The sequence below is a fragment of the Dromiciops gliroides genome, chromosome 3 (assembly GCF_019393635.1).
Source record: "Dromiciops gliroides isolate mDroGli1 chromosome 3, mDroGli1.pri, whole genome shotgun sequence".
NCBI lineage: Eukaryota > Metazoa > Chordata > Mammalia > Microbiotheria > Microbiotheriidae > Dromiciops > Dromiciops gliroides.
In genome coordinates this window covers 335,898,965-335,926,381 of record NC_057863.1, presented here as the reverse complement: position 1 = coordinate 335,926,381, position 27,417 = coordinate 335,898,965, and the positions used below count along the sequence as shown (strand labels likewise).

General features: G+C 41.5%; 1 protein-coding gene across 3 annotated transcripts in view; it reads left to right on the top strand.

Moving 5' to 3' along the window:
• Window positions 1-27,417, top strand: part of MYLK (myosin light chain kinase) — a 330,035-nt gene that overhangs the window by 81,264 nt on the left and 221,354 nt on the right. For all 3 annotated transcript variants that reach the window (XM_043996303.1, XM_043996302.1, XM_043996301.1), the window contains exon 3: window positions 9,049-9,256. In XM_043996303.1, the coding sequence (XP_043852238.1) occupies window positions 9,049-9,256 (208 nt within the window). The remainder of the gene's footprint in view (window positions 1-9,048; window positions 9,257-27,417) is intronic.

Below are 27,417 nucleotides of genomic sequence, written 5' to 3'. Positions count from 1 at the left end.
GGCAGGCAGTCTGACATGCGCAGCAGGCGGACTGTACCCGGCAGGCAGTCTGACATGCGCAGCAGGCGGACTGTACCCGGCAGGCAGTCTGACATGCGCAGCAGGCGGACTGTTCATCTCCTCCCCAAAAGGGTGGTCCTTGAAAAACTGGCGTCTTTCAGTTATCCTAACCGACTGTTAAAAACTTTCATATTTTACCACATTTCCCCCCTTTGCTTCCTCAAGAAACGGAATGTTTCCTTGATGGAACAGTAAAAAGAATATAATAACTTTTGCTGACTAATAATATGCGAACAACAATACAGAAAAGGAAGAGAGGAAAGTTTTGTCCAGAGGGGCGATTTTTTTTTTTTTTTCCTCATGAACCGACGCTTTGACATTAGTCTTGCAAAGGGAGAGCCTCTGCAGAGAGTACATGTTACAGATAGTATATAACAGAAAGGAGATAGTAAAAGCTAATAAAGCAAAACAGTTCATATAAAGTCTCTGAGTTCTCTTGTCTTCTTGAAGTGGTAAGATGTCATCAGGAGGAAACTGGATTCTGGTCTGGAAAACTGGATTCTGGACTCTGGTCTGGATTCTGGACTCTGGACTCTGGTCTGGAAAGCTGGATTTCTTCTTTAACTGTTTGAATTGCTGTATTTTTTTTTTACTAAACCTTAGCATAGCATTTTGCAATCAGTAACACTTTTTACCACCATGTGTCTGGATCAAAGTCAAATTTAGTATGTGTTCATGACACCTGAAAATGTTATGGAAAGGTTATCATACCATATCTCATGGTTCCGAGACAGCCAGTGATTGTGCTAGGCCACAGGTGAATTCAACTGAGTGAGATAAAAAGATAAGTAAGTTCAGTTAAATTAGGTTAAATTAGGAGGGAGAGAGGATGAATACTAGACTGTGCCTAGTAATTGTGCTCTACATAGTCACCATCATAAGCAAACCATGGACTTATGTATACCTGTCTCTCCTTTTGTTGCACATATATTCTCTCCAGGGCCTGCATCAGAGTTCACAGCAAGTTAGTCTCTGAAATGATAAGTTTCCATATTTCTGAAATCTCATTAATTTCACCAAAGACAATATGATGGTAAAAATGTGTGCTATGCTGCATAACTGAGAATATATTAGTGATATATACAATAATTCCAAACCATACCCAGAGTATAATGACATATAAATAATAAATGAATGTAAATAGCTGATTATATTAGACATTGTTACATAATCTTCTTTTAGACATTATTACATAATCTTCTTTTAGCAAGTAGACCACATCATCTTATACATGAATTCTCTAGCATAACAGTAGCAGATACTTAAAGCGGTGATTAATTCATCAAAAAGAAATAAGACTTCAATTAGCAAGATTCAATATTCAATAGCATATACTTAAAATGCCTTTGAAAAGTCACTTAGTTTACAAAATCGGGTTTTTAAAGAAAAGCAAAAGAAACAAAAGTAAAAAAAAAAAACAAAGCAAAACCAAAAACCAAAAATAAAAGGCAAAAGATTCGCTAAGCACCCTTTTGTGCTCTTAAAGAATTTAAAGGTGTGGTGAATTCCAGGTCTTTTCAGTGCCTTTCAAAAGTCAAAACAAAACAAAAAGCAAAAAGGATTAAAAAAAAAATAGGTATAGGGTAGGGAAAAGGGTGGGAGAAATTGAGGTGGGCCAGAAAACTAGGCCATGTGCTTCAGTGCTTTTGCCTGTGGAAGGAAATGCTTGTTAAATTTTAAGGTATTTAAGCTGCTAGAGTTTGGGGTATGCCACATTGTTTTAACTGGTTCCCCAATTCTCTGCATGCCAAAGTGGCAGGGGTTTCTGAATTGTCATTGATCTTTCTAATGCTGTCATAATGTTCTTTATGGTAGAAAATGTGGAGTTCTCTAGCATCAGTTTTGTCTGTGCCACTGATTCTCAATAAAGGCTGATTTAATTGATGAACCACAACATTCAGCTGATGCTGCTTAGCAAATGCTACAATTGTATCATTTCCTCCCCACTTTCCAAATTTCTTTAATTCATCAACATATTCTTCAAAAGGGGAGTCATTTACTCTAAAAGACTCAAACTCTTGTCTATGGTTAATCATATAAGAAGCAGCTTCTTGTCTGTGTCTGAGATGATTTCTACAGTGACCTTCTAGCTGGTCTGCTAAAGCCCTAAAAAGGCAATTTCCGTCTCCTGATACTTTACGAAGACTGAGTCCCAAAGCATTTAACTGATCAGTGGGATTCTTAAATGGGAACTGCCTGTTTCCTCTCAACTTTCTTTGCTCTTTAACAGTTGCTATCGTTAGGGTTTTTACCTCTTTAGCGTCTACCTCAGGTCTATCTGAAATCTCTTCACCTATGAATGGTGCAGGCTTTATATGAGAGCAATGAATCCATGAGTCTTTTTTACCAATTTTAATGGCAGTAGGAGTTGTCAATAATACCTGAAAAGGTCCTTCCCAGGCAGGTTGAGTTCCACTGGTTCTCTGAAAATTCTTTACATATATTTTATCTCCTGGGTTGAAGTTATGCAATGAAAAGTCTAATGGTCCTGCCTGGACCACAGCTCCTGCCTCATGGAGTTCACGTAGCCTGGTTTGTAATTCCTGTATATAGGAAGCAACAGAAGTATCACCTCCCACCAGTGATGTATAAACTGGGGAAAAAGTTTTAGCTTGGATAGGAGGGTGACCAAAAAGCATTTCATAAGGAGATATATGAAGTTCTCCTCTTGGTCTACTTCGTAGATAGAATAATGCCAATGGTAGAACATCAGGCCATTTCAAATGGGTTTCAGTACATAATTTGCCAATCATACTCTTAAGCTCTTTATTCATACGTTCAACTTGGCCTGAACTTTGTGGATGGTAGGGCGTGTGGAATTTTGGAGTCACTCCCAAGAAAGAGTAGATTTGGGATAAAATCGAATCAGTGAAATGTGTGCCTTTGTCAGAATCGATGCGGGCTGGTGGGCCAAAACGAGGTACTATCTCTTTAAGGAGAATTTTGGCAACAAAGGCAGCTGTGGCTCGGGGGCTGGGAAAGGCCTCCACCCACCGAGTGAGCTGATCAACTATAACAAGGCAAAATTTATAATGTCCTGCTTTTGGCATAGTAATATAATCAATTTGTAAGTGCTCAAAAGGTGTATATGCTAGAGGACGCCCTCCATAAGCTTTGGCCTTAAAAGCATACTGATTATAAGACTGACATGTGGAGCAGCCCGAGCAGATTCGAGATGCTGTATTAGTCACACCTGGTGCTATCCAGGTTCTCTTAATAGAGTCTACAATGCCTTGTGTACCAAAATGGCCTTTTCTGTGAACAGAGAGGCATACCTGGTGGTAGAATTTCCGGGGAAGAAATGGCTTACCTTCCGGAGACACCCAGATGCCATTGATCTGTTTCGCCTTAAATTTCTTTTTCCACTTTTCTACTTCAGAATCGTCATAGGTTAGGTTGGAAGGAATATCCTCAGAAGGTGAAAGGTTAAATACATGTTCAGGAGCTTCTAATGCAGCAAGCTTGGCTGCAGAATCGGCTCGTGCATTTCCCTTTGAAACAGGATCACTATTCCCTGTGTGGGCAGGGCAATGTACAACAGCTAGGGAAGAAGGCAGTTTCAGGGCATCTAAGAGGTCCTTGATAAGGTCCCCATTGGCAATAGCCTTGCCCGAGGATGTTAGAAAGCCTCGTTGACGCCAAATCATACCAATAAAGTGGCATATGCCAAAGCCATATTTCGAGTCAGTAAAAATAGTGGCACTCTTACCTTTGGCTATATTACAGGCCTGTGTAAGAGCCACAAGTTCAGCAGCCTGTGCACTAAAATGGCAAGGCAGAGAAGCTGCCCAGAGGGTGTCATAATCAGAAACTACAGCAGCTCCAGTAAAACGGGTTCCCTCTCTCATAAATGAGGAACCATCTGTATAGAGGACAAGATCAGGATTTTCTAAAGGTGTATCAAAAAGATCATCACGGGGTTTTTCAGCCATATCAACTAAAGAAGCACAGTCATGCAACGGTTCCCCCGAGAATGGTAAATTAGGGAGTAGTGTTGCTGGATTAAGAACTGTGCAGCGTTTTAAAGTGATATTCTCATTACCTAACAGGGTTATTTCATACTTAGCCAGCCTTTGATCTGAAAAGGCTTGTGTCCTGTGACGTAGTAAGAGAGCCTCCACTTCATGAGGGCATTGCACAGTTAGAGGGTTACCTAGGACCAAATCAGAGGCTTTTTCTACCAAAAGCGCTGTGGCCGCCACTGCTCTAAGGCAAGGTGGCACTCCAGCCGCTACAGGGTCCAGCTGAATTGAATAGTAGGCTATAGGACGCTGGTTAGGCCCCAGTGACTGAGTCAGGACTCCAGAAGCCACCCCCCTTTGTTCATGCACAAAGAGAGTGAAAGGCTTACTATAATCTGGCAGTCCTAGGGCAGGTGCTGATAACAAGGCCCGTTTTAATTCTTTTATGGCTGAGAGATGCTGGGGATCCAACTGTAAACTGTCTGGAACAGAACTTTTTGTAAGAGCTATGAGGGGTTTAGTAATTTCACCAAAAGAGGGTATCCATTGTCTACAGTACCCGGCTGCTCCTAGAATGGCTCTCAACTGCCTCTTAGTAGTGGGGGCAGAGAGTTGTTGAATGGCCTGGACTCTCTTAGAAGAGACAGAGCGAGTTCCAGCAGCCAAAATAAATCCTAAATATTCTACCTGGGGCAAACACCATTGTACCTTTGTCTTGGAAACCTTGTGTCCTCTCTTGTGCAGCTCCAGCAGTAAGTGACGGCTATCTTCCTGACAAATTTCAGCATTAGGAGAGGCCAAAAGTAAGTCATCAACATATTGTACTAGTGTGGAGGCTTTAAAGGTAATAGAGGCCAGATCCTGCTGTAAAATTTGGGAAAATAATGTGGGACTGTCTACAAATCCCTGTGGGAGTCTAGTCCAGGTCCACTGTCTATTTTTCCAGGTAAAAGCAAATAAATATTGGAAGTCCTCATGTACTGGTATGGAGAAAAAGGCAGAGCAAAGGTCTACCACTGTGAAACATGTAGATTCATAGGGAATTGAGGAAATTATCATAGCCGGATTTGCGACTATAGAATGTCTAGGAATAACATAATTATTAATCGCTCTAAGATCTTGCACAAAGCGATAAACAGGTTTACCATCTGGCCCAGGCTTGGGTTTTTTAACTGGCAAAATGGGAGTATTGCATGGAGAGTGATGACATGGAATAATAATACCCTGGCTTTTCAAAGCCTCAATTATAGGGGTGATCCCTTCTATTGCTTCCCTAGACAATGGATACTGTGGAATGGAGGGGGGTGGTCCCCCCTTAACTTTAAAGGTAACAGGCATGGCAGACTTAAGGAGCCCCACCTCATTAGGGGATGAGGCCCATAAAGACTCAGGAATGTCAGAGGGGATTTTGGATACCTCCCCTGCTGTTCCTTGAGCTTCTGTAAGTAAAATTGGTAATAAATGAACAGTATCCTCTGGCAATTGTAAGGAGACAGCCCCATCTGGAGCACAAGATATGGTTGCTCTAAGCTTGCAAAGGAGATCACGACCTAATAAATTTACAGGGGCATCAGGCATGAGTAAAAATGAATGTTCTACTGTTAAGGGCCCCATAGATACCATGCGAGGATTCAATTTTGCCACTCTCTGGCTCTTTCCTGAGACTCCCACTACATTCAAATATCCTACAGGTCTACACCCAGCATCTGGTTTGCTTACTAATACTGATTTAGAGGCTCCTGTGTCTAGCAGACAATCATAATAAGTCTCCCCCACTTTTAAGGTGACATGTGGTTCATTACTCTGGGGAGGTGAATGGACTGGCACAAGTGCATTCAAAAATCCGGATCTGGGAATATATGGCTTTCATTATCTATGTTCCATTCCTCCCCAAGACACCGTCATTCCTGTGTCCTCTTCTGAGGGGGACCTTGGTTACCATTATTCTGGTACTGCCTTTCTGTATTCCTCCGAAAAGATCTATTTCTATTTTGATTTCGCCTGTAATTAGAATTAGAATTTCTTCTCCAAGTCCTACATTCTCTCAATTCATGCCCCTCCTTACGACAGTAACAACACACCTTAGTGTCCTTGCTCCGGTGTTCACATGGCTGACTAGGAATCGCTGGTGCCAGAATGCTCTGTTTAGGGTGATCTGGATCTTCCTCACGTGAGTCAAAGACATAATTTGCAAGTTCCTTAATTCTATCTACTGTGAGATTTCTCCAGTCTGGACATTGTTTCAGAAAGTATCTGCGTATTTCTGGCAGTGAATTATAAACAAATGTGTTGAGAACGATATAGGAATCTCTTAAATCTACTGGATCCAATCTGGTGTACTGTCTAGCGGCCTCACAAAGTCTATCATAAAATCTGTTTGGTCTTTCATTAGCCTCCTGAGGTAGGCTTAAAAATTTCTGCCAGTTTTCCGGTTTTCTAGAGCAAGATTCCATTCCCTTCAGAAGTGTTTCTCTAGCATCTTTTAATCTTTGGAAATCCCTATCATCATTATAATTCCACTCTGGATCCTTTAGAGGCCATTCCACATTGGCCTTACCTTTCGCAACAAGGGCATTTCCTGCTGAGATAATATCTGTAATCTCAGTTGGGGACAGTAAAGTTTCCAAAAGGCAAGTAACATCAGCCCAACTGGGTTGATATGCATTAAATATAGTCCTTAACTGTGAAATTACAGTGTTTGGATTTTTCTCAAAACTAGGGATGAAAGATTTCCATGCGCTCAAGTCACTTGGTCTAAAGGGGCTATATTTTCTGACTTGAATTGGCACTCCCTTTTTACTATGTTCTATAGCTTCCTGCAGAGGGAGTAGTTTCTGTTGATCTGATTCTAAACTTGGATCATCTCTAGTAGAAACAGCCATTTTGAGGTCTCTCTCCATATGTGAGAATTTCATTTCGAGGTCTCTCTCCATATGTGAGAATTTCATTTTGAGGTCTCTCTCCATATGTGAGTATTTCATTTTGAGGACTCTCTCCATATGTGAGAATTTCCCCCATATCATAACAATGATAATAACAAAAACAAAACAAGACAAAAAAAAACCAAAAAAAATAAAATCCTTAGTCGTATGAACTATGGATGTGGTATTAAAAGGTATTTCAATTGCAGGCATAAAATTTCTACTTATATTAAACGTATTTTCCCAAAGATTCTCACTTATACTATTATACAAAAAACTTTTTGCTGCCTGAATGAGGAAAAAACCAATAATGTTTTGAAGGACCATTGAGTAAACTATTCCTCTAAGTCGGGACGTTATGCTGTCCCAATACATTCCGATGAGAAAAATCAAAGGGATAGTAGAATATTCGAGCATCTTGCCCTTTAAACTGGGCTGGCTTTTCTGTTTAAAGCAAGACTTTTAGAGGCTTAAAGTCTTTAAGGGAGATTAGACAAAGGGAAAGTCCGTGGGGGGGGGGGTATTCGGAAAATCCACCGAATTAGCCGGCTTATGGCCAAACTAGGGAGGGTGGGAGGGTCCTTAAGGTCCCTTCGGGGTCGCCAAACTGTGAAATTTAAAATTGGATATTAGATCATAAATCTCCCCTACTTAACTTTTCCCTTAATTTATCTCCCAGACTAGTAAATGGAAGAAGCTTCTGGTTTTCTAGATAGAGCCTTTATTGTATATAAGGTGTTGTTGATTAGAAGGATAGGAAAGTAGAAATACAGTAGAAATCGTCTTAAATCTAGGCTTAGTCTATATTTCTTATAAAAACTCACCAAACCAAAAAAGGCCACCTTTGGAGTGAGGGAGACCGTCTGTGCTGCCGCCAGGAGTCCCGCCAAGCAGGCAAAAAGGCCTACTCTGCTTCTCTCCACCCCGGAAGTCAAAAAACCCGGCAGGCAGTCTGACATGCGCAGCAGGCGGACTGTACCCGGCAGGCAGTCTGACATGCGCAGCAGGCGGACTGTTCATCTCCTCCCCAAAAGGGTGGTCCTTGAAAAACTGGCGTCTTTCAGTTATCCTAACCGACTGTTAAAAACTTTCATATTTTACCACAGTCCTCCTGACTCTAGGGCCAGTGCTCTATCCACTGTGCCACCTAGCTGCCCCTTGGTCTAGACCTTTTTGCTGGTCTTCATATGCACCATGCCATTTGCCTTCTCCCTGCCTTTACCCAGACTTTCCCTCATACCTGGAGTCTTCCTCCATCTTTTAGGATCCCTGGCTTTCTCCAAAGTTGAGATCAAATGCTACCTTATCCACAAGTTCTCTTCTGAAATCCTCAGCTACTAAATGCCTTTCCCCCTCACTTCCACTCCTCCAACAAATTACTTTGTATTCACTCTGAAAAACGTATACTATACTTGTGTGTTATCTCTCTTAACAGGCAGCTGATTACAGATTGGATGGAGCAGGGGCCTGGAGTCAGTTAGTCCTGAGATCAAATCTGGTCTCAGATACTTACTAGCCATGGGACCCTGAACAAGTCACTTAAAGAATGCCTCACTTTCCTCATCTTTAAAATGGAAATCCTAGTGGTGGCACCTGACTTCTAGGCTTGTAGTGAGGATCAAATGCGATAATTATTTTAAGCACAGTGCCTAGAATATAGTAGGTTCTTATAATTGTAAAGCGCGTAGCACAGTACCAGGAACATTTTGCTGTTGGTTAGTCATTTGTCATATCTGACTCTTTATGACTCCATTTGGGGTTTTCTTGACAAAAATACTGGAGTGGTTTGCCATTTTCTTCTCTAGCTCTTTTGACAGAGGAGGAAACTGAGGCAAACAGGGTTAAGTGACTTGCCCAGGTCACACAGCTAGTTAGTGTCTGGGCCACATTTGAATTCAGGAAGATGAATCTTACTGACTCAAGGCCTAGCACTCTATCCACTGCACCACCTAGCTGCCTCTATAACATTGTAGGTGCTTAATAAATTCTCATTCTTTTTCTCCTTTACCTTTGTAATTTAAGAACACCAACTTGAGTGCTTTGCTTTGTCTCTACTATTTTCCTCCTTTTCTAAACCTCTCTTACCATTGTTTCCATCTCTCCAGGTCAGAGGGCAACCAGAGCCACAGGTGACATGGCACAAGGATGGAAGACGCATTACCCAAGGAGGGCGCTTCCGGCTAAGCAGCAACATCCGGGGTCTGTTCAGCCTTGATATTCAATCTGTGAAAGGGGACGATGGAGGAAAGTACACATGTGAAGCTTCCAATAGTAGTGGAGTCCAGCAGATCACCGTGGAGCTGAATGTGGAAGGTAAATGCTGGGAACCAGAGGATCCTAACATTTCTCCAGTTCCTGAGTTTGCTATGTATAGAGCCCTACCTTTAGCTTTCAGGGGAGCTGCATGGGAAGAAAGAGGCAGAATTCCTGGGTTCAGGAAGCTGCCCATCTAAATAGAGAAATAATTTCCTTTAAAAAGAGAAAAAATGTCCAGCAAAATGACATAAGACAAAATCCCTTGTTATAAAGGTGGGCTGGAATGGAGAGAGGGGGAAACAGAGTGGTGCAGGAATCAAAGATATCAATAAATACTATTTAGGTCACAAGACAACTCAAAAATATGTAAATTCCATATGTGTACCTCATCTAAAAGTTTATGTAGAATTTTTTTTCTTTAAAAACTCATCATAATTACAAGAAAATAATTACAAAACATTTTTCACACAAATGAAGTAAGATCTAAACATGGGTAGGCTGAGCTAATATAATAAAAATGATAATTCTCCCAAAATTAATTTACTTATTCAGTGCCATACCAATAAAACTATGAAAAATTTATTTTATAGAGCTAGAAAAAATAATAACAAAATTCATCTGGAAGAATAAAAGGTCAAGAATATCAAGGAAATTAATAAAAAAATGCAAAGGAGGTTGGCCTAGTCATCCATACCAGATCTAAAACTGTATTATTTTTTTAAAAAACTAATAATTTTTTCCTAGAAAGTTCAATCCTAATTTACAAGATATAGTACCAGAACTTATCAGGCACAAACAGAAATGTGTTACTTGTTATTAAGATTTCTTTTGGTCTGTGGTAGACATGGAAAAGTTTTTTTGTTTATGTTTTTGTTTTTTTTGACAGGGCAATGAGGGTTAAGTGACTTGCCCAGGGTCACACAGCTAGTTAAGTGTCAAGTGTCTGAGGCTGGATTTGAACTCGGAGTCCTGAATCCAGGGCCAGTGCCTTATCCACTGCGCCACCTAGCTGCCCCCTGGAAAAGTTATTATTAACAATCATGCATAAAGATTTAGAGTATATGGTGATGAGTCCCTTATACTTATCCTGTGTAGGTATAAATTACTAGCCCCTATCCATCCCAATAGTAGCCCATGAATTAGAGTATCTTGTCTTGCTCATTAGAGCAAAGTTGCCTTTTTTTTTTTAAGTTAGAGTCTTCATGGAATCATCAACAAATATTTATTAAGCGCCTACTGTGTGTCAGACATTGCCCTAAGGCACTGAGGATAGGCTTACAAAGAATGAAACAATCCCTACTGTCAAGGAGAGGGGACAGGATTAATTGCGTAGGTGAACAGTTTAGGTAAGCTGAGATGCCACAGAGTAAGTGATCTGGGTTAATAAAGAAAGGTTTCCAGGGGGAGATGATGTCTAGAAGGACCAAGCACATGGTAAGTGATTAATCAATACCTGCTAAATTTTTACTGACTGACTCACAAGAATGTATGGGAGTTAGAGTTTCTTTAATCCTGTTCCTCCCTATTCCATGAAAGGACAGGCAAAATGGACAACACGTAGTTTAGATGCTTTCCCCAAATCCTTTAATGTTGTACCTTGTTCACATTAATGCAATTGGGGTGGCGGTGGACTGGGGTGCTGCCATCTTCCTAAGTGGCCAGAGCTCAGTGGACGGGTGGTTCTCTCTTGCTTTGTTCAAAGACTTGGGGATGTGGTGTGGTGGAAATATGTAATCATTAACATTCTGTCTTGGTGCTTTCTATTATAGTATATTGACAGTATTCAAAATTCCACAAACCCTTCTCAGCTAAGTATCAATAAATAGAAAACAGCCACATGCCTTTCTTTCCCCATGTTAAAGTTTCATAGGGGGCAGCACCGTCCTTCCAATCCCTCAGGACTCACAACCTAGGAATTATCCTCTACCCCTCACATTCTCTCCTCCCCCTGTATCCAAGCTCTTGTCATGGCCTTTGGCTATAATATTCCTGGGAGTTTTCCCTTTAGGATCTCTTTCAGGAGGTGATCGGTGGATTCTTTCCATTTCTATTTTACTTTCTGCTTCTTGAATATCAGGGCATTTTTCCCTGACAATTTCTTGGAAGATGATGTCTAAGCTCTTGCCTTGATCATGGTTTTCAGGTAGACCAATAATTTTCACATTACCTCTCCTGGATCTGTTTTCCAGGTTAGCAGTTTTTCCAAGGAGATATTTCACATTGCCCTCTATTTTTTATTCATTTGGATTTGCTTTATTGTGTCTTGGTTTCTCATAAAGTCACTGGCTTCCATTTGTTCAATCCTAATTCTTAGGCAATTATTTTCTTCAGAGAGCTTTTGTATCTCCTTTTCCATTTGGCTTTTCAAACTGTTGACTTTTTTCTCATGTCTTTCCTGCATCACCCTCATTTCTCTTTCCATTTTTTCCTCTACCTCTTTTACTTTATCTTCAAAGTCCTTTTTGAGCACCTCTATAGCCTGAGATAAATTCATATTTTTCTTAGAGGCTTTAGATATAGGGGCCCTGACGTTGCCATCCTCCTCTGAGGGTGAACCTTGACCTTCCTTGTCACTAAGGTTACTTTCTATGGTCCTCACCTTTCTCTGTCTGCTCATCTTGCCTTTTTTTACTTGACTTTTATCTCCTTAAAGTGGGGCACTGTTTCCAGGCTGCACTGTCCCAAGCTTCAGGGGGTCCCAGGTGGTATGATTTAAGGAAGGGCAGGTTTTTCACTTGCCTGGCTTGTTCCCTGGTCCATAGATAACACCAGGCCAACTTGCTAATCAACTAGACAGAAAAACTTTGTGTGCTGTGGTTGTCAGCTCCCATGAGTCTGTGCCCTTCCCCCACCTGGGTCACTGCTACTCAAGCCTACCTCCTGGTTTCTAGCAGGGGTGAAAAACCCAAGTTCTGCCTCAGCACCAACAGAGGCTGATGTAATCTCCCCCTTGCCAAGGGCTCAGCCCTCCCACTAGACTGTGAGCTTAGTTCCAGATGACACTGGCACTGCTGCTGATTCAGAGGCTCTGGGAGTCTCTTTCTCTGGTAAGGCCTTTCTGGGACTGGATCTGTTTCAGCGTGACTGTGGGGTTGAGCTCCACCCCTGTCTCAGCACACAGCTCCCTCCTTACTACCTTCCAAGCCGTCCTTCATTGGAAAATGATCTCAGCACGTTCTGTGGATTTTGCTGCTCTAGGTATTGTCCTATGGCATTATTTGGAAGTTATCTGGAGTGATCATGTAGTGAGTTTGAGAGTTCACTGTCTTTCCTCCACCATCTTGGCTCTGCCCTGGAAATCTTGCCATGACCTTTGATTTCACCTTGTATTATTTCCTGCATATGCCTCCTCTCTTCTGACACTGACAGCACTGCTTCTTGATTGAGCATGAAGGAATTTCCATATCAGAAAGGTATGTCATTTTATTGGGAGCTGGCTAGAAGTCTCTTTTTCCTACATGAGAAATAAACCCAAACCCACTGTCAACTCAGTGTGACCATCTAGTGAGAGGCATTTTCCTTCTCTACCACAGTTTATAGATGAGGAACTGAGACAAGGGGGTTAAGTGACTTTTCCAGGGTCACACAACTAGTAAGTATCTGAAGCTGAGTTTGAACTCAAGTCTTCTTGACTCCAGGCACACCAACCACTTTATCCACTGCTCTACTTAGCTGCCTCCCTTTCTAAGTGTGCCCCAAACTCAAGAAGAAATTTCAGTTTGGGTTTAGGAGGAATCTAAAAGGGTAACCTGAGGGTGATGATGAAACATGGGCTAAAGTGACATAGAGGAGACACTTTTTAAATGCTTCTTGATTATGCAAGAAGGAATTTCCATGTCAGGAGGGTATGGCACTTCAACAGGAGCCGGCTAGGAGTTTCTTTTTCCTACATGAGAAATAAATCCAAACCCACTGTCGACTCAGTGTGATAATCTAGTGAGAAGCATCAAAGAATGTGGCCCCTTGGGAGACATGGATATGACCTGAAGCTCTCCCACCATTGGGGTAAAGAAGGCATGAGATGATATCATTCTAGTCTGGGGCTTTGCCTGGGGATTCTTTATTGATTTATACTCACTCTTTGATCCTCTACTTAGTGCTGCCTTCTCCATTGGCCCTGTTTCCCTCGACCAGGCCAAGATTCTGATTAAATTCACATTGACCTATCCCAGGGGCCTTCCCCTCTAAATTCTTAAAGCCTAGGCTTCCATATGCAAGCATAGATTGTCAGAGCTAGAAGAGACTCTAGTGCTCATCTAGTTCCAGCCTTCTCTTTCCAGATGAGGGAACTGATTTGAAGTGAATTACCTATGATCTGATCGCTACTATGGACTCACAGTTGCTCCTCACCAAAAGCCATACCAGGAAAAAGAATGACAAAATAGGGGCTGTTTGTTATAGATGTCTTTACTTCTCCAAGTATCTAGTGATCCTGGGTCTGCCATACTGGACCCTAACCAACCAGTCAGTAGACGTTTATTAAGTGCCTACTATGTGCTAGGCCCTCTGCTAAGCTCTGAGGATACAAAGAAAGGCAAGACACTCCCTGTTCTCAAGCTCAGAGTCTAATAGATGGATAACATCAAACAACCAGGGAATGTACAGTATAAATTGGAGATAATCTCAGAATGAATACACTAAATTTAAGGAAGGGCTCTCTGTAGAAGATAGGACTTGAAGGAAACCAGGAGGCAGAGACAGAGAAATTGGGAAGAAGGGAGGTTTGGGGGCAAAGATAATGAGTCCTGCTTTTGATACATTGAGTTTAAGATATTAATGAGACATCTTGTTCAAAGTATTGGATAGGCCATTGGAGATGTGAGACTGGAGACTAGAGGCTGCTGTTCAGTCATTTCAGTCATGTCCAGCTCTTCATGGCCGCATTTGGGGTTTTCTTTGCAAATGTACTGGAGTGGTTTGCCATTGTCTTCTCCTGCTTATTTTACAGACAAGCAAACTGAGGCAAACAGGGTTAATTAAGTGACTTGCCCTGGATCACACAGCTAGTAAGTGTCTGAGGTTGGATTTGAATCCACTGCACTACCTAGGATGATTTTTTTAAATGATGCTATCCTGTAAGAATAGTATAAGGAACTCTTGGTGGAGGTTGCTCCCTGACATTCTTTTTGTTGTTGTTTTTTTAAGTGAGGCATGTAAACAATTATTAATAACTATATCTAACCTGAAAAAATTATATAATTGGCTTTAGGAAAAATTATAACTATATTAAAAATTATAAGCTTAGAGAAATTATAACTTGGCTGTAAGTCCTACTGTGGTCGCCATTCAAATGTAGAAATATTTTGAATTGACTAGCCTAATTTCGGGTGCTAATGCTGACTGGAGGACTAATCTGGGGACTTTTGACTATTGACTAGCTATCTGACTGCTGTTAATTTAATGTGGGCCGTTTATAAAGTTCCACCACACTGCTCCCAAAATTGATAAACTAAAGATTAAGAAGCCTCTTAACTAAATAATCAAAGCAGAGTTTATTTATGAGATACTATTTAAATTAAGAATACAGGGAAATAAAATGTACAACCTGACTGCTTTCCTGAGGTCTCTTTCCACTGCACCTGCTGTACTTCGAACTTTTTGAATACAATAAAGGCCTTAACCTTTTCTTGCCTCAGGGCACTCACTTGCTCAGCTACTTTCTTCTAACTCCTCTTAATCTTCACTTTCTCCAACCTGTATCCTGTGCTGACCGCTTCTGTGCTCTCTGCTGCCTCCTGTTCTGTCTGTCTGCTCCGTCCTCTGCCACCTTTGTCGCCCCTCTAATCTTGTCCACCTCTCTTAATCTTGTCCCCCGGCCTTTCCTCCTTGCTCCTCATCCTGCGTTACTGTTCGTCTTGTCCCCCCTGACGGATCTCTCCTAATCTAACTCCAAGGTTTATATATACCTTTTCTTCTCTCCACTCAAATCTCAGGGTTTCCTGGCCCCCACAGACCAAGCTAATCCGTTAGCCAGGGCTGCGACTGGGGGGTGGGGTTCTCGAGCAGCTCGTGTCTCAGCACAGGCTCTCCGAGATCTTTCAGATAGCTCCGCTCAGGTCGGAGGGAGCTGGGGGCTTTTTTTTTTCCCCAGCTGTCTGACCTGGCGTCTTGTATGGCCCATGGGGCTTTATGGCTCAGCTGAAGCAGAGGAGGAGGAGAAGAGACCCTGAGGGCCTAAGGCTTTCTAATCTCAGCCTAAAGGTAGGGTCCCCAAATCAAAATAAATTTCCACAGGCAATTGGGGTTAAGTGACTTGCCCAGGGTCACACAGCTAGTAAGTGTTAAGTGTCCGAAGCCGGATTTGAACTCAGGTACTCCTGACTCCAGGGCCAGTGCTCTATCCACTGCGCCACCTAGCTGCCCTGACATTCTTTTTTCAGTATCTCTCTACCTATGTGACACTCCTACTTTTGCCTTTATTTTGTCCCTCATTCCATAATTTTTTCCAAATTTTTTTTTGTAAATTGTTCCTTTCTGTTTCTTGATGCCACCTCATTGCCCCTTCACTTCACTCCTGCACTTCACACACTGGAAGTACCCTCTGCTCCTGCAACCTTTCTCTGAGCAATTGGTTCCTCCAAGAACTTCCCTTTTGGGGAAGATACCCAGGCCAGCCATGTCTTCATTCCTCTTAGAGAGTATTAATACATTGATTCTCTTTATAGGAGGAAGTCTCATATAACTCATATACCATAAGTCATTCATAAGATGTTTTCATGGGTTTGGAGTCAGAGAAGTTAGCTTCAGTTTTGGGTTTGGTTGTATATTACCTTCAGCAAAGCATTTAACATCTCTGGGTCTCAGTTTCTTCATCTGTAAAATGAAAGGGCCCTTGATAATTTTTAAGGTTCCTTCTAGCTATAAATCCTATGGTCCTAAGATTCTCTTTTCACTAAGGATAACTTTCAAATCCCCTGGACCCTGTTTCTCCCCTTTCTCATTCCCTCAAAAGTCCACACTGACTAACCCCACCCTAGAATGGACCTTCTGCCTCCCTCCCTCCCTTTCCTTCCTTCCTTCCTTCCTCCCCATTCTCTCCCTCCCTCACTTCCATTCTTTGTTCTCTTGATATTGGAGAGACACCAGCCTAGGTATCAAAAGACTTGAGTTCGAGTGCTGCCTCTGCTAGTTATTAACTATATGACTTTGGGCAAGTTCCTTAACCTCAGTTTTTTCATCTTTAAATTAGGGATACTAATAATAGTTAATGTGTATGTGGGGCTTTGCAGTTTGCCAAGTGCTTTATACATATTATATCATTTTACATTTATAAAAACCTTGTGAGAAAGGTGCTGCTATTATCTCCATTTGACAGATGAGGAAACTGAGTCTGCAAGAAATTAAGGAACTTGCCCAAAGTCATGTGGCTTAAGTGTATCTCAAGCAGGATTTGAACCTCAGTTCTTCTGGGCTCCAACTCTGACAATCTATCCACTGCACTTTCCAGTTATCTCATAAAATAATAATTGCATCACCTGTCTCTCTGGGTTGTTTTGAGAATTAGATGAGATAATGTCTATAAAGCTATTAGTCAACATATAAATGTTCATAATTATCTTTATGGCTTTATTGTTTGCCACAGTTAGTTCAGGAACGCCAGACTTTCTTTGGTGTTCTTTATGTATTTTATATACTCACTCACCCCTCTTCATTATCCCATTTCAACTAAGGGTCAACGAGAAGACATTTATGAGAGCATTCTGCAACATGTGAGGCATGGTGCTGAGTGCCTGGGGGTGTTGCTAGGGGCTGGGAACTCCTGTTGGAAAGATAAAATGTGTCTGTGCATTTGGAGAGACAAGAAGAAAACAAGCTGTGGATGAAATTAATTGGAAAATGAGTAGTGAGGGCAATTAGTAGTAAGAGTTCAGAGGAAGGAGAGATCCTTATTGACAGGTATGAAAGAGGCAGTGTGGATGATGGAAGGAGAACTTTCCTTGGAGTCTCGGCCACATATGTACTGCTTGTGTCACCCCAGCCGTGTCATTTAACCCATGAGTGCTCTGAGCAATTCTCTATGTCTGAGTGGCAGGGCAAGTGCCATCTTCCTGCTTTAGAAGAGAGAGTTTCCTTATTTGGGAACTTTCTATACCAATCAAATCACACAACTCTATTTAATTGGATCACTGACAATGCTATACTAAAGATTAGTGACAATCCAGCAGTTCAATAGCTAAAGAAGTAAAAGAGTCCAGAGCTCAAAGAAGATTATTGTAATAATGTTTAATATTATCAGCCATTACATTCATTTATCATTTATATGTCATTGTGACTATGTATACTCTGGGTATGGTTTGGAATTATTGTATATATTACAAGTATGTCCTGAGTTATGCAGCATAACAGGCATTTTTGCCATCATATTGTCTTTGGTGAAATTAATATGAGATTTATGAATTATGGAAACAAATTTATTATGGGGAGAGTTCATTGGGTGGCTCATTGTAATGTTAGGGTTCAGAAAATAATGAGGGACCTCTAGGTCCAAAGCTCTCTCCCCTCTGAACTGCCCTTTTTAGTTATTTCTCCCAGGCCAGTAAGAAAGGAGCTTAACAGCCTTTTTTCCACAAACAAATCAGGTTTTATTAATGGGAATAAAATACACAGGAAAGGTGAAATGAATAAGGTCAAGGACAAAGGAATAGGGAAAGGGGAAAATGGATCATCTCCCTGGCTCTAGCACAGGCTGTCTCAAAACCAAACTCACTTTCAGATCAGCTAATTCAAAGAGCTGGATTTTATTAACTCACCACCAGGGGTCTGTAATCTCCTTGGGAGTCAGCCGCTAGTCCCTAGTCTACTCCGAATGCTCCTTCAAGGCCAGAGAGAGAGAGAGAGAGAGAGAGAAAGTGAGTGAGAGTGAGAGAGAGGAAGAGAGACTTCTCTTCCTATGGTCTAAAAAAGTTTCATGGAAGGAAAGCAACTTGAGCTGGGCTTTGGAAGGTGGGTAGGAAGAGGTTGGTCTGACAGGAGGAGAAGTGGTTCAGGGTAGGTGACAGTAAGCAGCCACATGGTACAATGGAAATAATTGGAGGAACCAGGTTCGAATCTCACCTCTGCCATTTATTACCTGTATGACCATAGCCAAATCACAGAACTTCTCTGGGGTCACAATCTTTTCTTCTTTAAAAGTAGGGGGTTGGGGCAGCTAGGTGGCGCAGTGGATAGAGCACTGGCCCTGGATTCAGGAGGACCTGAGTTCAAATCCGGCCTCAGACACTTAACACTTACTAGCTGTGTGACCCTGGGCAAGTCACTTAACCCCAATTGCCTCACTAAAAAAAAAAAAAAAAGTAGGGGGTTGGATCTGATAACCCCTAAAGTTTCTTCTGAATTTCACCAGCTCTTATAGGTTCAACTATAGCCTCTATGTAGATGACTTCCAAATTTAAGAGGCAGCTTATATTAGTGGATAGAGTGTTGGACTTGGAGGCATATAGACCTGAGTTTGAATCCCAACCTAGACATTTGCTAGCTGTGCAACCTTGGGTTAGTCATTCAATCTCTCTCAGCCTCAGTTTTCTCACCTGTAAAAAAAATAATAGTACGTACTCTACAGAGTTGTTGTGAGGATCAAATAAGATGATAAGTGTAAAGTATTTTGCAAACCTTGAAGTATTTGTGTAAATGTTAGGTATTAATAACTGGCTTTTTTTTTTTTTTGGTGGGGCAATGAGGGTTAAGTGACTTGCCCAGGGTCACATAGCTAGTACCTGTCAAGTATCTGATGCTGGATTTGAAATCAGGTTCTCCTGAATCCAGGGCCAGTGCTTTATCCACTGTGACACCTAGCTGCCCCCAATAACTGGCTATTATATATCCAGCCCTCATCTCTCTACTGAGCTCCCGTCCTTGTCTCCCTCTGCCTGCTTGGGCATCTCTACCAGGATGCTCCATAAGCTTCTCAAATGTAACATATTCAAAATAAAATCCATTATCTCCCTAAATGTACCCTTCCTCCTAACCTCCCTATTTCTTTAAAAAATTAATTATTGAGTATTTTACTTTTTGATTACATGTATTACCAATTTTTAACATTTGTTTTTCTATTTTTGAGTTCCAGTTTCTCTTCCTTTCTCCCTGCCCACTCACCCCATTTGAGAATGCAAGCAATTTGATATAGGTTACAGATGTGAAGTCATGCAAAACATTTCTATATTGTAAAAGAAAACGTAGACCAAGAAAATAAAAACCTCAAGAAAAATAAAGTTTAAAAAGTATGTTTCGGGGGCAGCTAGGTGGCGCAGTGGACAGAGCACTGGCCCTGGAGTCAGGAGTACCTGAGTTCAAATCCGGCCTCAGACACTTAACACTTACTAGCTGTGTGACCTTGGGCAAGTCACTTAACCCCAATTGCCTCCCTAAAAAAAAAGTATGTTTCAATCTGTATTCAGACACCATCATTTCTTCCTCTGGAGGTACACAAAACCTTTCATCATTAGTCCTTCATAAGTTGTCTTGGATCATTGTATTGTTGAGAATGGCTAAGTCATTCACAGGTGATCATCTTACAATATTGTACCACGTTCTTCTGCTTCTATTCTTTTCACTTTGTATCAGTTCATGTAAGTTTTCCCAGGTTTTTTCTAAGAGCATCCTGCTCAGCAATACAATGATCCCAGACAATCCCAAAGGACTAATGATAAAACATACTATCCACTTCCAAAGAAAGAATTGATATTGATTAAACCCAGACTGAAGCATGCTATTTTTCGCTTTCATTTTTACTCAAGTTTTCTTATATAAAATTATTAATATGGTAAAAGTTTTACATAATTGCACATGTATAACCTATATCTCATTGCTTACCACCTTAAGGAGGGGGGAGGGGATGGAGGGATAAAATTTAGAACTCAAAACTTTAAATAAAAATGTTTATTTTGTTTGTTTGTTTTTTGGTTTTTAGTGAGGCAATTGGGGTTAAGTGACTGGCCCAGGGTCACACAGCTAGTAAGTGTTAAGTGTCTGAGGCCAGATTTGAACTCAGGTACTCCTGACTCCAGGGCCGGTGCTCTATCCACTGCGCCACCTAGCTGCCCCGTTTATTATGTTTTTTAAAAAAGAACTTTGGAATTGATTGCATGACATGGGAGACGCTTACATAGGACCTCCCAACATGGCATGCCCTCATCAGACAAGGTGCCATATTCTATGAGGAAAGCAGAATTGAAGTAGCTCAAAAGGAACTTGAGATGCACAAATTTAGAGAATCTAACCCAAATGTTCACATGGATTATTTGTGATAGAGTCTTTCCAACCTTGTATTGATCTCCTCATAGTCAGACACATTGTAACTTGACTCTAACATAGTGATGTCATTTTGGTCCTCTTCAAGAATGAAGGACAACAACCAATCAACCCTTTTAGTATATAAGCTCCATGCAATCAGGTACAGTCTCATTTAAATATTTATATCCTCAGTGCTTGGCTCCATGTTTGACTCAGAGCAAGTGCTTAATAAATGTTTTTCATGTATTCTTTTTTATTTTATTATTTTTTTAGTGAGGCAATTGGGGTTCAGTGACTTGCCCAGGGTCACACAGCTAGTAAGTGTTAAGTGTCTGAGGCCGTATTTGAACTCAGGTCCTCCTGACTCCAGGGCCAGTGTTCTATCCATTGTGCCACCTAGCTGCCCCCTCATGTATTCTTTCATTTGTATTCCAATACCCAGCACATGGCTAGGTGGCTTAATAAATGGTTATTGAATTAAATTGAGTTGAATAAAGAGTGTGTGAGTCAGCCAGCAAGGTGGTGCAGTGGAAAGAGTGCCAGGCCTGAAGTCAGGAAGATTCATTTTCCTGAGTTCAAATCCAGCTTCAGACACCAGCTGTATGACTCTGATCAATGCACTTCACCCTGTTTACCTCAGTTTCCTCATTTGTAAAATGAGCTGGAGAAGGAAATGGGAAACCGCTCCAGTGTCTTTGCCAAGCGAACCCCAAATGGGGTCATGAAGAGTCAGACGCGATCGAAATGACTGAACAACAACAACAAAATGGTAAGAGCAGAGTCACGGAGGCAGGAAATACAAAAAATGAAGTACATTTAGGGAGCCCATAGTGACTGATGAAAGGTCTTTAGTGAAGTATTCAGAGATGAAGCTGGAATCATGGGCTGGGCTCAGATTGTGGAGGGCCTTGAATTCGGGGCCAAAGAATTGTGTGTGCAATATCTTCCACTTGTGCTATGATTAGACTCAGCTTATTTATCGTATCTTTTCATCACTGCACTGCATTCCTTCTTAGCTCACCATGTACTTCTCTTTACGAGAAGGTCCCCTAGACCACACACAAAGCTGCAGACGATGTGTGGCCAGCCTGGCTTTCCTGTCCTTGCAGCCTCTCTTTCTAGGCCTTCCAAGCTTGCTTCGTTTACATAGCCCATCCTTGTGAGCATATCGGCAGAGATGCTACTCCCTAACATACGACAACCCTCAGCAGAAAAAATTCATATCTTTTTTGAAAGAATTTCTCTTGCTCCAAGTTTAAAAATAGCTTTCCCATTTCTCTTCTTTGTTAGTTTAGGATTTATTGGGCCAAATTATTCTGAGTATTTTCCTCTCCTCCAGGAAGCTCCTCCCAGAACCCTGTAGCAGAATTGTCAAAGAAGCCTTACAGTTCATGTCAAGCAACATTAACATTTTTCCTTGTTTCCTTCCTCCTTTTTTTTCTTTGAAACTTCAGATTTAATATTTAACCGTACATTATTATTTTGGTTATTTCCAGTTTCTTCTAGATTTCTTGGCAGATTGCTGCCAACCACTTACTCCAACAGTCTTTTAGATAGAGGCTTATAGGGGCTATTGACTTCAAAAGTGGCTTTCGTTTTCAAAAAGACTTTATCATACTACCCACTTTTTGAACTGTGAATTAGATGTAATTCATTTTTGTATCCTTGATTTTTAAAATTAAATTAATTTTTTCCAGTGAACGAAAATCTTATTTTCTCTCCTTCCTACTCTTGCCCCTCATTGGAAAAAAGAAAAAGCAAAACAATCCCCCTTGTAATAAATGGGTATGATCAAGGAAGAGTAATGGGGAAGGGGATTGAGTTCATAAGGAGTGTTACTCTTCTCCTTCCCCTTTTGACATATTCCTGGGGAGACTGGACCAGTAGGCACCAAAGCACCCAGACGTGATCAGAAGGAGAGAAATCAAGGACACCCTGAGGACAAACATGGATAAATATCAACTAAGGTGAATGTGGGAGTGAAATAACTTAAGAAGTGAGGCAGCTTCAAGGAACACAACTTCTTGCACTGGAGAAAAATTCAGGACATAGATTCCATAAAGGTACTGGTCCTTGGAGTCTAGTAGAGAGCTAGAGCTAAAGGAAACTTCACAAGGGTTCCACAAAAGAAGAAATGGACTCCCAGGGTCTGAATTTGTAAGGTTTCCTTTTATCTCATGTGTTTTCTATATGTGAACCCCACTACATTTATACCTTTACAGTTTGGACCCATTCTCCCCAAGGAATCTTATGTGTGCAAGGGGAGAGTGCACCTCCAGTTTGGGCGCAATGTTTTCTATCATCTATTTGTTCCATACTTAGTAAATCGCTTTTCTAAAAGTTAATTAAGTCCAGCTGATAGATTGTAAACAGGAAGCAGAGCAGTAGGTGCCTGTGACAGTGCTAGAAATCCAGCCCTTCAGGATTACTGGATAGAACCTTGAAAGTGGTGGTCATCATTAACTGACCCTCTGAGAGCTCTAACACATGAGTGCTAATATCAGCCTGGGAAGCTGCTGTGACTGATGGAGGCCATATTTACATAGAACCTAAATCTGTCTTTTCAGCTTTTACCCATTTTCTCCTAGTTTTGCCCTTTTGGGTCAGACAGAACAAATTTAAATCTTCTAATGAAGAATTCTTCAAATTTTTGAAGGCAATCTTCATGTCCCCATGAACTTTTGTTTATGTTTAAATATTCTCAGTTTCTTTAACCAGTCCTTATATGGCTATTCGTCCTTTTATCATCTTGGTGGCCCTCCCCTGGAAGGTATCCCCCATTAGACTGTAAGCTTCTTGATGGCAGACAATGTCTTTTGCCTGTTTTTTTTTGGGGGGGGGTGGGGCTGACTCTTAGTAGGCACTTAACAAAAGTTTATTGAATTGAATTCCAATTTGGAAATATCCTTCCTAAAATGTGATTTCCAGAACTAAATAAAGTATTCTAGTTGGTCTGACTGGGAAAGATTACAATAGGGCTATCATCCTCTTGTCCTGGATAGTTTTGGACCAAATCTATGATTTCATGGGTTTCTGAGAACATCCAATGAGGTGTGTGTGTATGGGGGGGGGTCTCCCTCTGCTAGTGCAACTGTTCATCTTAGAGTGTCCTGAGGAAACTGAGAGGTTAAGGGATTTAGCTTAGGATCACTCAGGTAGGATGTGTTAGAACAGGACTTGAATCAAGTCTTCCTGGCTCTAAGGCCAGCTCTCTATCACTGTACCATGATGCTTCTCTGTATTACGTTCTTCTATTAGCGAAGCCTAAGACTACGTTAAGTTTTGGTTTGGTTTGGTTTGGTTTGGTTTTTTCTGGCTGCTGTGTCATCCTGCTTACTCCTATTGAGCTTACATTTCATTAAAACCCATTTCCATGCAAAATTTTCACCGTATTAAGTACTCAGAAAATTGGTTTTTTGACTTCCAAGTAAAGGATGTTTACCTCAGAGAAGAGGACAACATTGAAGCCGTCTCTCACTGGCCCAGTGGTCTATGAGGAGTTTCTCCCCATGCTTTGAACTCTAAGCTATGGGGATCTCATTTCTAGCCTGCTGCTCTACTCTTTTATGATTAGATTTTGCAGTCAGGTGAATGCTAAGCTGTATGATATCGATGTGTGACCATGTGAGAAAAGTCAGCATGGAATCAGAAAGCAGTCGATTTAAAGCCTCAGGAAACACTACCAAAGGAAGACCCAAAATTAAGATAAAATATCTCTATCGCTGTGGCAATCTGAAAGCAATTCCATTCCCAAAAATTTAATTGACCCCTGACTTTTAAGGAACACATCTGTTCTGTATAAAGGGACAGTGCATGAGTATTCATTTGTCAGAAATGATGTTATGTCTGGGAAGCTAAAAGTCATGGGAAAAAAGTGGTCTATTTTTTCAGCCTTTGGGGAAAGGAGAAGGGAACAAACATTTATTAAGTACCTACTATGGGTCAGGCACTGTGCCAAGCTCTTTACAAATACTATTTCAAGGGGCAGCTAGGTGGTACAGTGGATAGAGTACCAGCCCTGGAGTCAGGAGGACCTGAGTTCAAATCCAGCCTCAGACACTTGACACGTATTAGCTGGGCAAGTCACTTAACCCCAGTTGCCTCACCAAACCCTGCCCCCCCCCAAATACTATTTCCTTTGATCATCACAATACCCCGGGAGGTAGGTTCTATTAATATCCCTATTTTACGGTCAAGGAAACTGAGGCAGACAGAGGTTAAGTGATTTGTCCAGATCACCTTGCTTGTAGGTGTCCAAGGCTGAATTTGAACTCTGGTTTTCCTAACTTCAGGCCCAGCACTATATCCACTTCACCACCAAGTTGCCAAAGTTTGGCAAAGCATGATGCACATGCATATAACCCCATAAAATCTTTCCTATATCTCAGGTGCCTTCAGCATTTTATTGCAGCTTTGCTGATCTTTCCCAGACTTAGAAGCCCTATAGATGATCTGTTTGGCTCAATAGCCAAACCATTTCCATGCCTCCCTACTCCTCCTTCTTCCTAGACTTTATTTAGATACTTTTTCTCCCTAAGGTATAATTTCCCATGTAAACCAAACAAACAAACAAAAAAATTAATGGGCCTACAGCTGGAAGGACCTTCAGAGGCTCTTTAGTCCAATCCCCTTCCTTTTTACAAATAAGAAAACTGACAGGGCAGCTAGGTGGCACAGGGGATAGAGCACCAGCCCTGGAGTCAGGAGTACCTGAGTTCAAATTCGGCCTCAGACACTTAACACTTACTAGCTGTGTGACCCTGGGCAAGTCACTTAACCCCAATTGCCTCACTAAAAAAAAAAAAGAAAAGAAAAGAAAACTGAGGCCCAGTGACCTTAAGTGACAGAACCATAGTAACACATGTAGTGTTCAGATTCTGAACCCAGGTTCTCTGACTCAATAGCCAACACTCTTTCCATGTACCCAACCATCCTCCTTTACATAGTGGCACCTTGATTAAGAAATGACCAGGAAATAAATTATTCACTTCACAAAGTTGAGCTGGCAGTAAAAGGAGTTGAAGTTCTTACTTCCTTAATGCTGGATCAAGTGGTCATAGTGACAGGTGAAAAGGAAGCTGTCCTCAGACACAAGGCGCTCTCTCTCTCTCTCTCTCTCTCTCTCTCTCTCTCTCTCTCTCTCTCTCTCTCTCTTTTTGGGTGGAGCAATGGGGGTTAAGTGATTTGCCCTGGGTCACACAGCTAGTAAGTGTCAAGTGTCAAAGGTCAGATTTGAACTCACGTCCTCCTGAATCCAGAGCTGGTGCTTTATCCCCCGTGCCACCCAGCTGCCCCCACAAAGCTCTCTTGACAGCCTAGCCCAAGCCTGAAAAAAAAAGAGGTGAACCCTCTCAATGCCAGAGCTCAGACTTCACCTTTTAGGGGGATTCTTTCCTCACAGAATCATTCATCTCCTAAGGGGAATGGAAAACCGCAGCCCGTACCACCTGTAGCTTAATGAAGAAGGCCAGCCTCTGACATGCTTTCCTGTCACTGCCATATTTCTTTGACTAATAATAGTGAAGTTCTTGACATTGAAATGTGTTCCTGGACCAAATCCTCTTTTTAAATAGCTCGGCTAACTTTAAATAGTCTGAGTCTGCCTTTTCTTAAGCCAGCTGCCCGATTTCTCTCATGTCCTGATCAGAGAGGTTACTGCTTGCTTTGTACGGCTCACAGAACAACAGTTTTGGAGCATGGAGGGCCTGCAGAGGCCCTCTGGTTCAACCCCTTATTTTACACTGAGACCCAGAAAAATGAGTGACAAAGCTAGGATTCGAATCCAGATTCTCTGACTCTAGATCCTGTATCTCTTCTACCCTGTGTCTTTTGTTTTGTTTGTTTATTGGAGCTAGGGAAAGCTTGAACCTCTGTCCCGCTTGGCACAGGGAACGCCCAAACAGTGCAAATCAATAACTGTCCTTCTTGGGGCTCTGAGAAATAGAGTTACTTCCTCAGCATCCAACAATCAGTTTGTGTCAGAGGTAGAATTTGAACCTAGATTTTTCTGGGTTCCATCTCTCTCTATTAAACCACTAAATATTATTGCTGTGCATTTTTGTGGCTCTTTGTGTTATCGTTACTATATATTATTGCTATGAGTATTAGAGTGATTATGCATAGTGTCATTACTATGTATTAAATAATCATATAACCCTGCTATATATTAAATAATAATTCAATAATCATGGTGGGCAGGTAGGTGGGACAGTGCATAGTGTGTCAGATCTGGATTCGGGAAGACCTCTCCTTACCCTAGTGACATATTTCTAGGGAGACTGGACCAGTAGGTACCAAGGCACCCAGACATGTCTTGGATGATTACTAGCTGTGTGACCCTGGGCAAGTCACTTGACCCTTTTTGCCTCAGTTTCCTCATCTGTAAAATGACCTGGAGAAGGGGCGGCTAGGTGGCGCAGTGGATAAAGCACCGGCCCTGGATTCAGGAGGACCTGAGTTCAAAGCCAGCCTCAGACACTTGACACTTACTAGCTGTGTGACCCTGGGCAAGTCACTTAACCCCCACTGCCCTGCAAAAAAAAAAAAAAAAAAAAAAGACCTGGAGAAGGAAATGACCAACCACTCCAGTATCTTTGCCAAGAAAACCCCAAACGGGTCCACGAAAAGTCAGACATGACTGAAATGACCAAGCAGCAATCATGGCAGGGAATCCAGCTGGCACCTTTGTAGACTGTATAAAACATCTCAGTATCTGACTATTGATCCATCCCCACACTATATAACTAGATAGGAAGCCTCATTTTTTTTTTCCTTGTATGATTTTTCAAGCCACCATGATCTGCTTTCTGCCCCTCCATTCTTGATTGCTTTTGCTGGCTTCCACTCAGTGATTTAGCTCTTTTCCAGTATATGGCACTTGTCACTTTTCCCAGGATGCTGGCACTCTAAATTGCACATAAGGAAACAAGTTTCCAAGAGGTTTGGGGTTTTTGTCTTTGGTATTATGGTTTTTTTTTTAATTGCTCAAA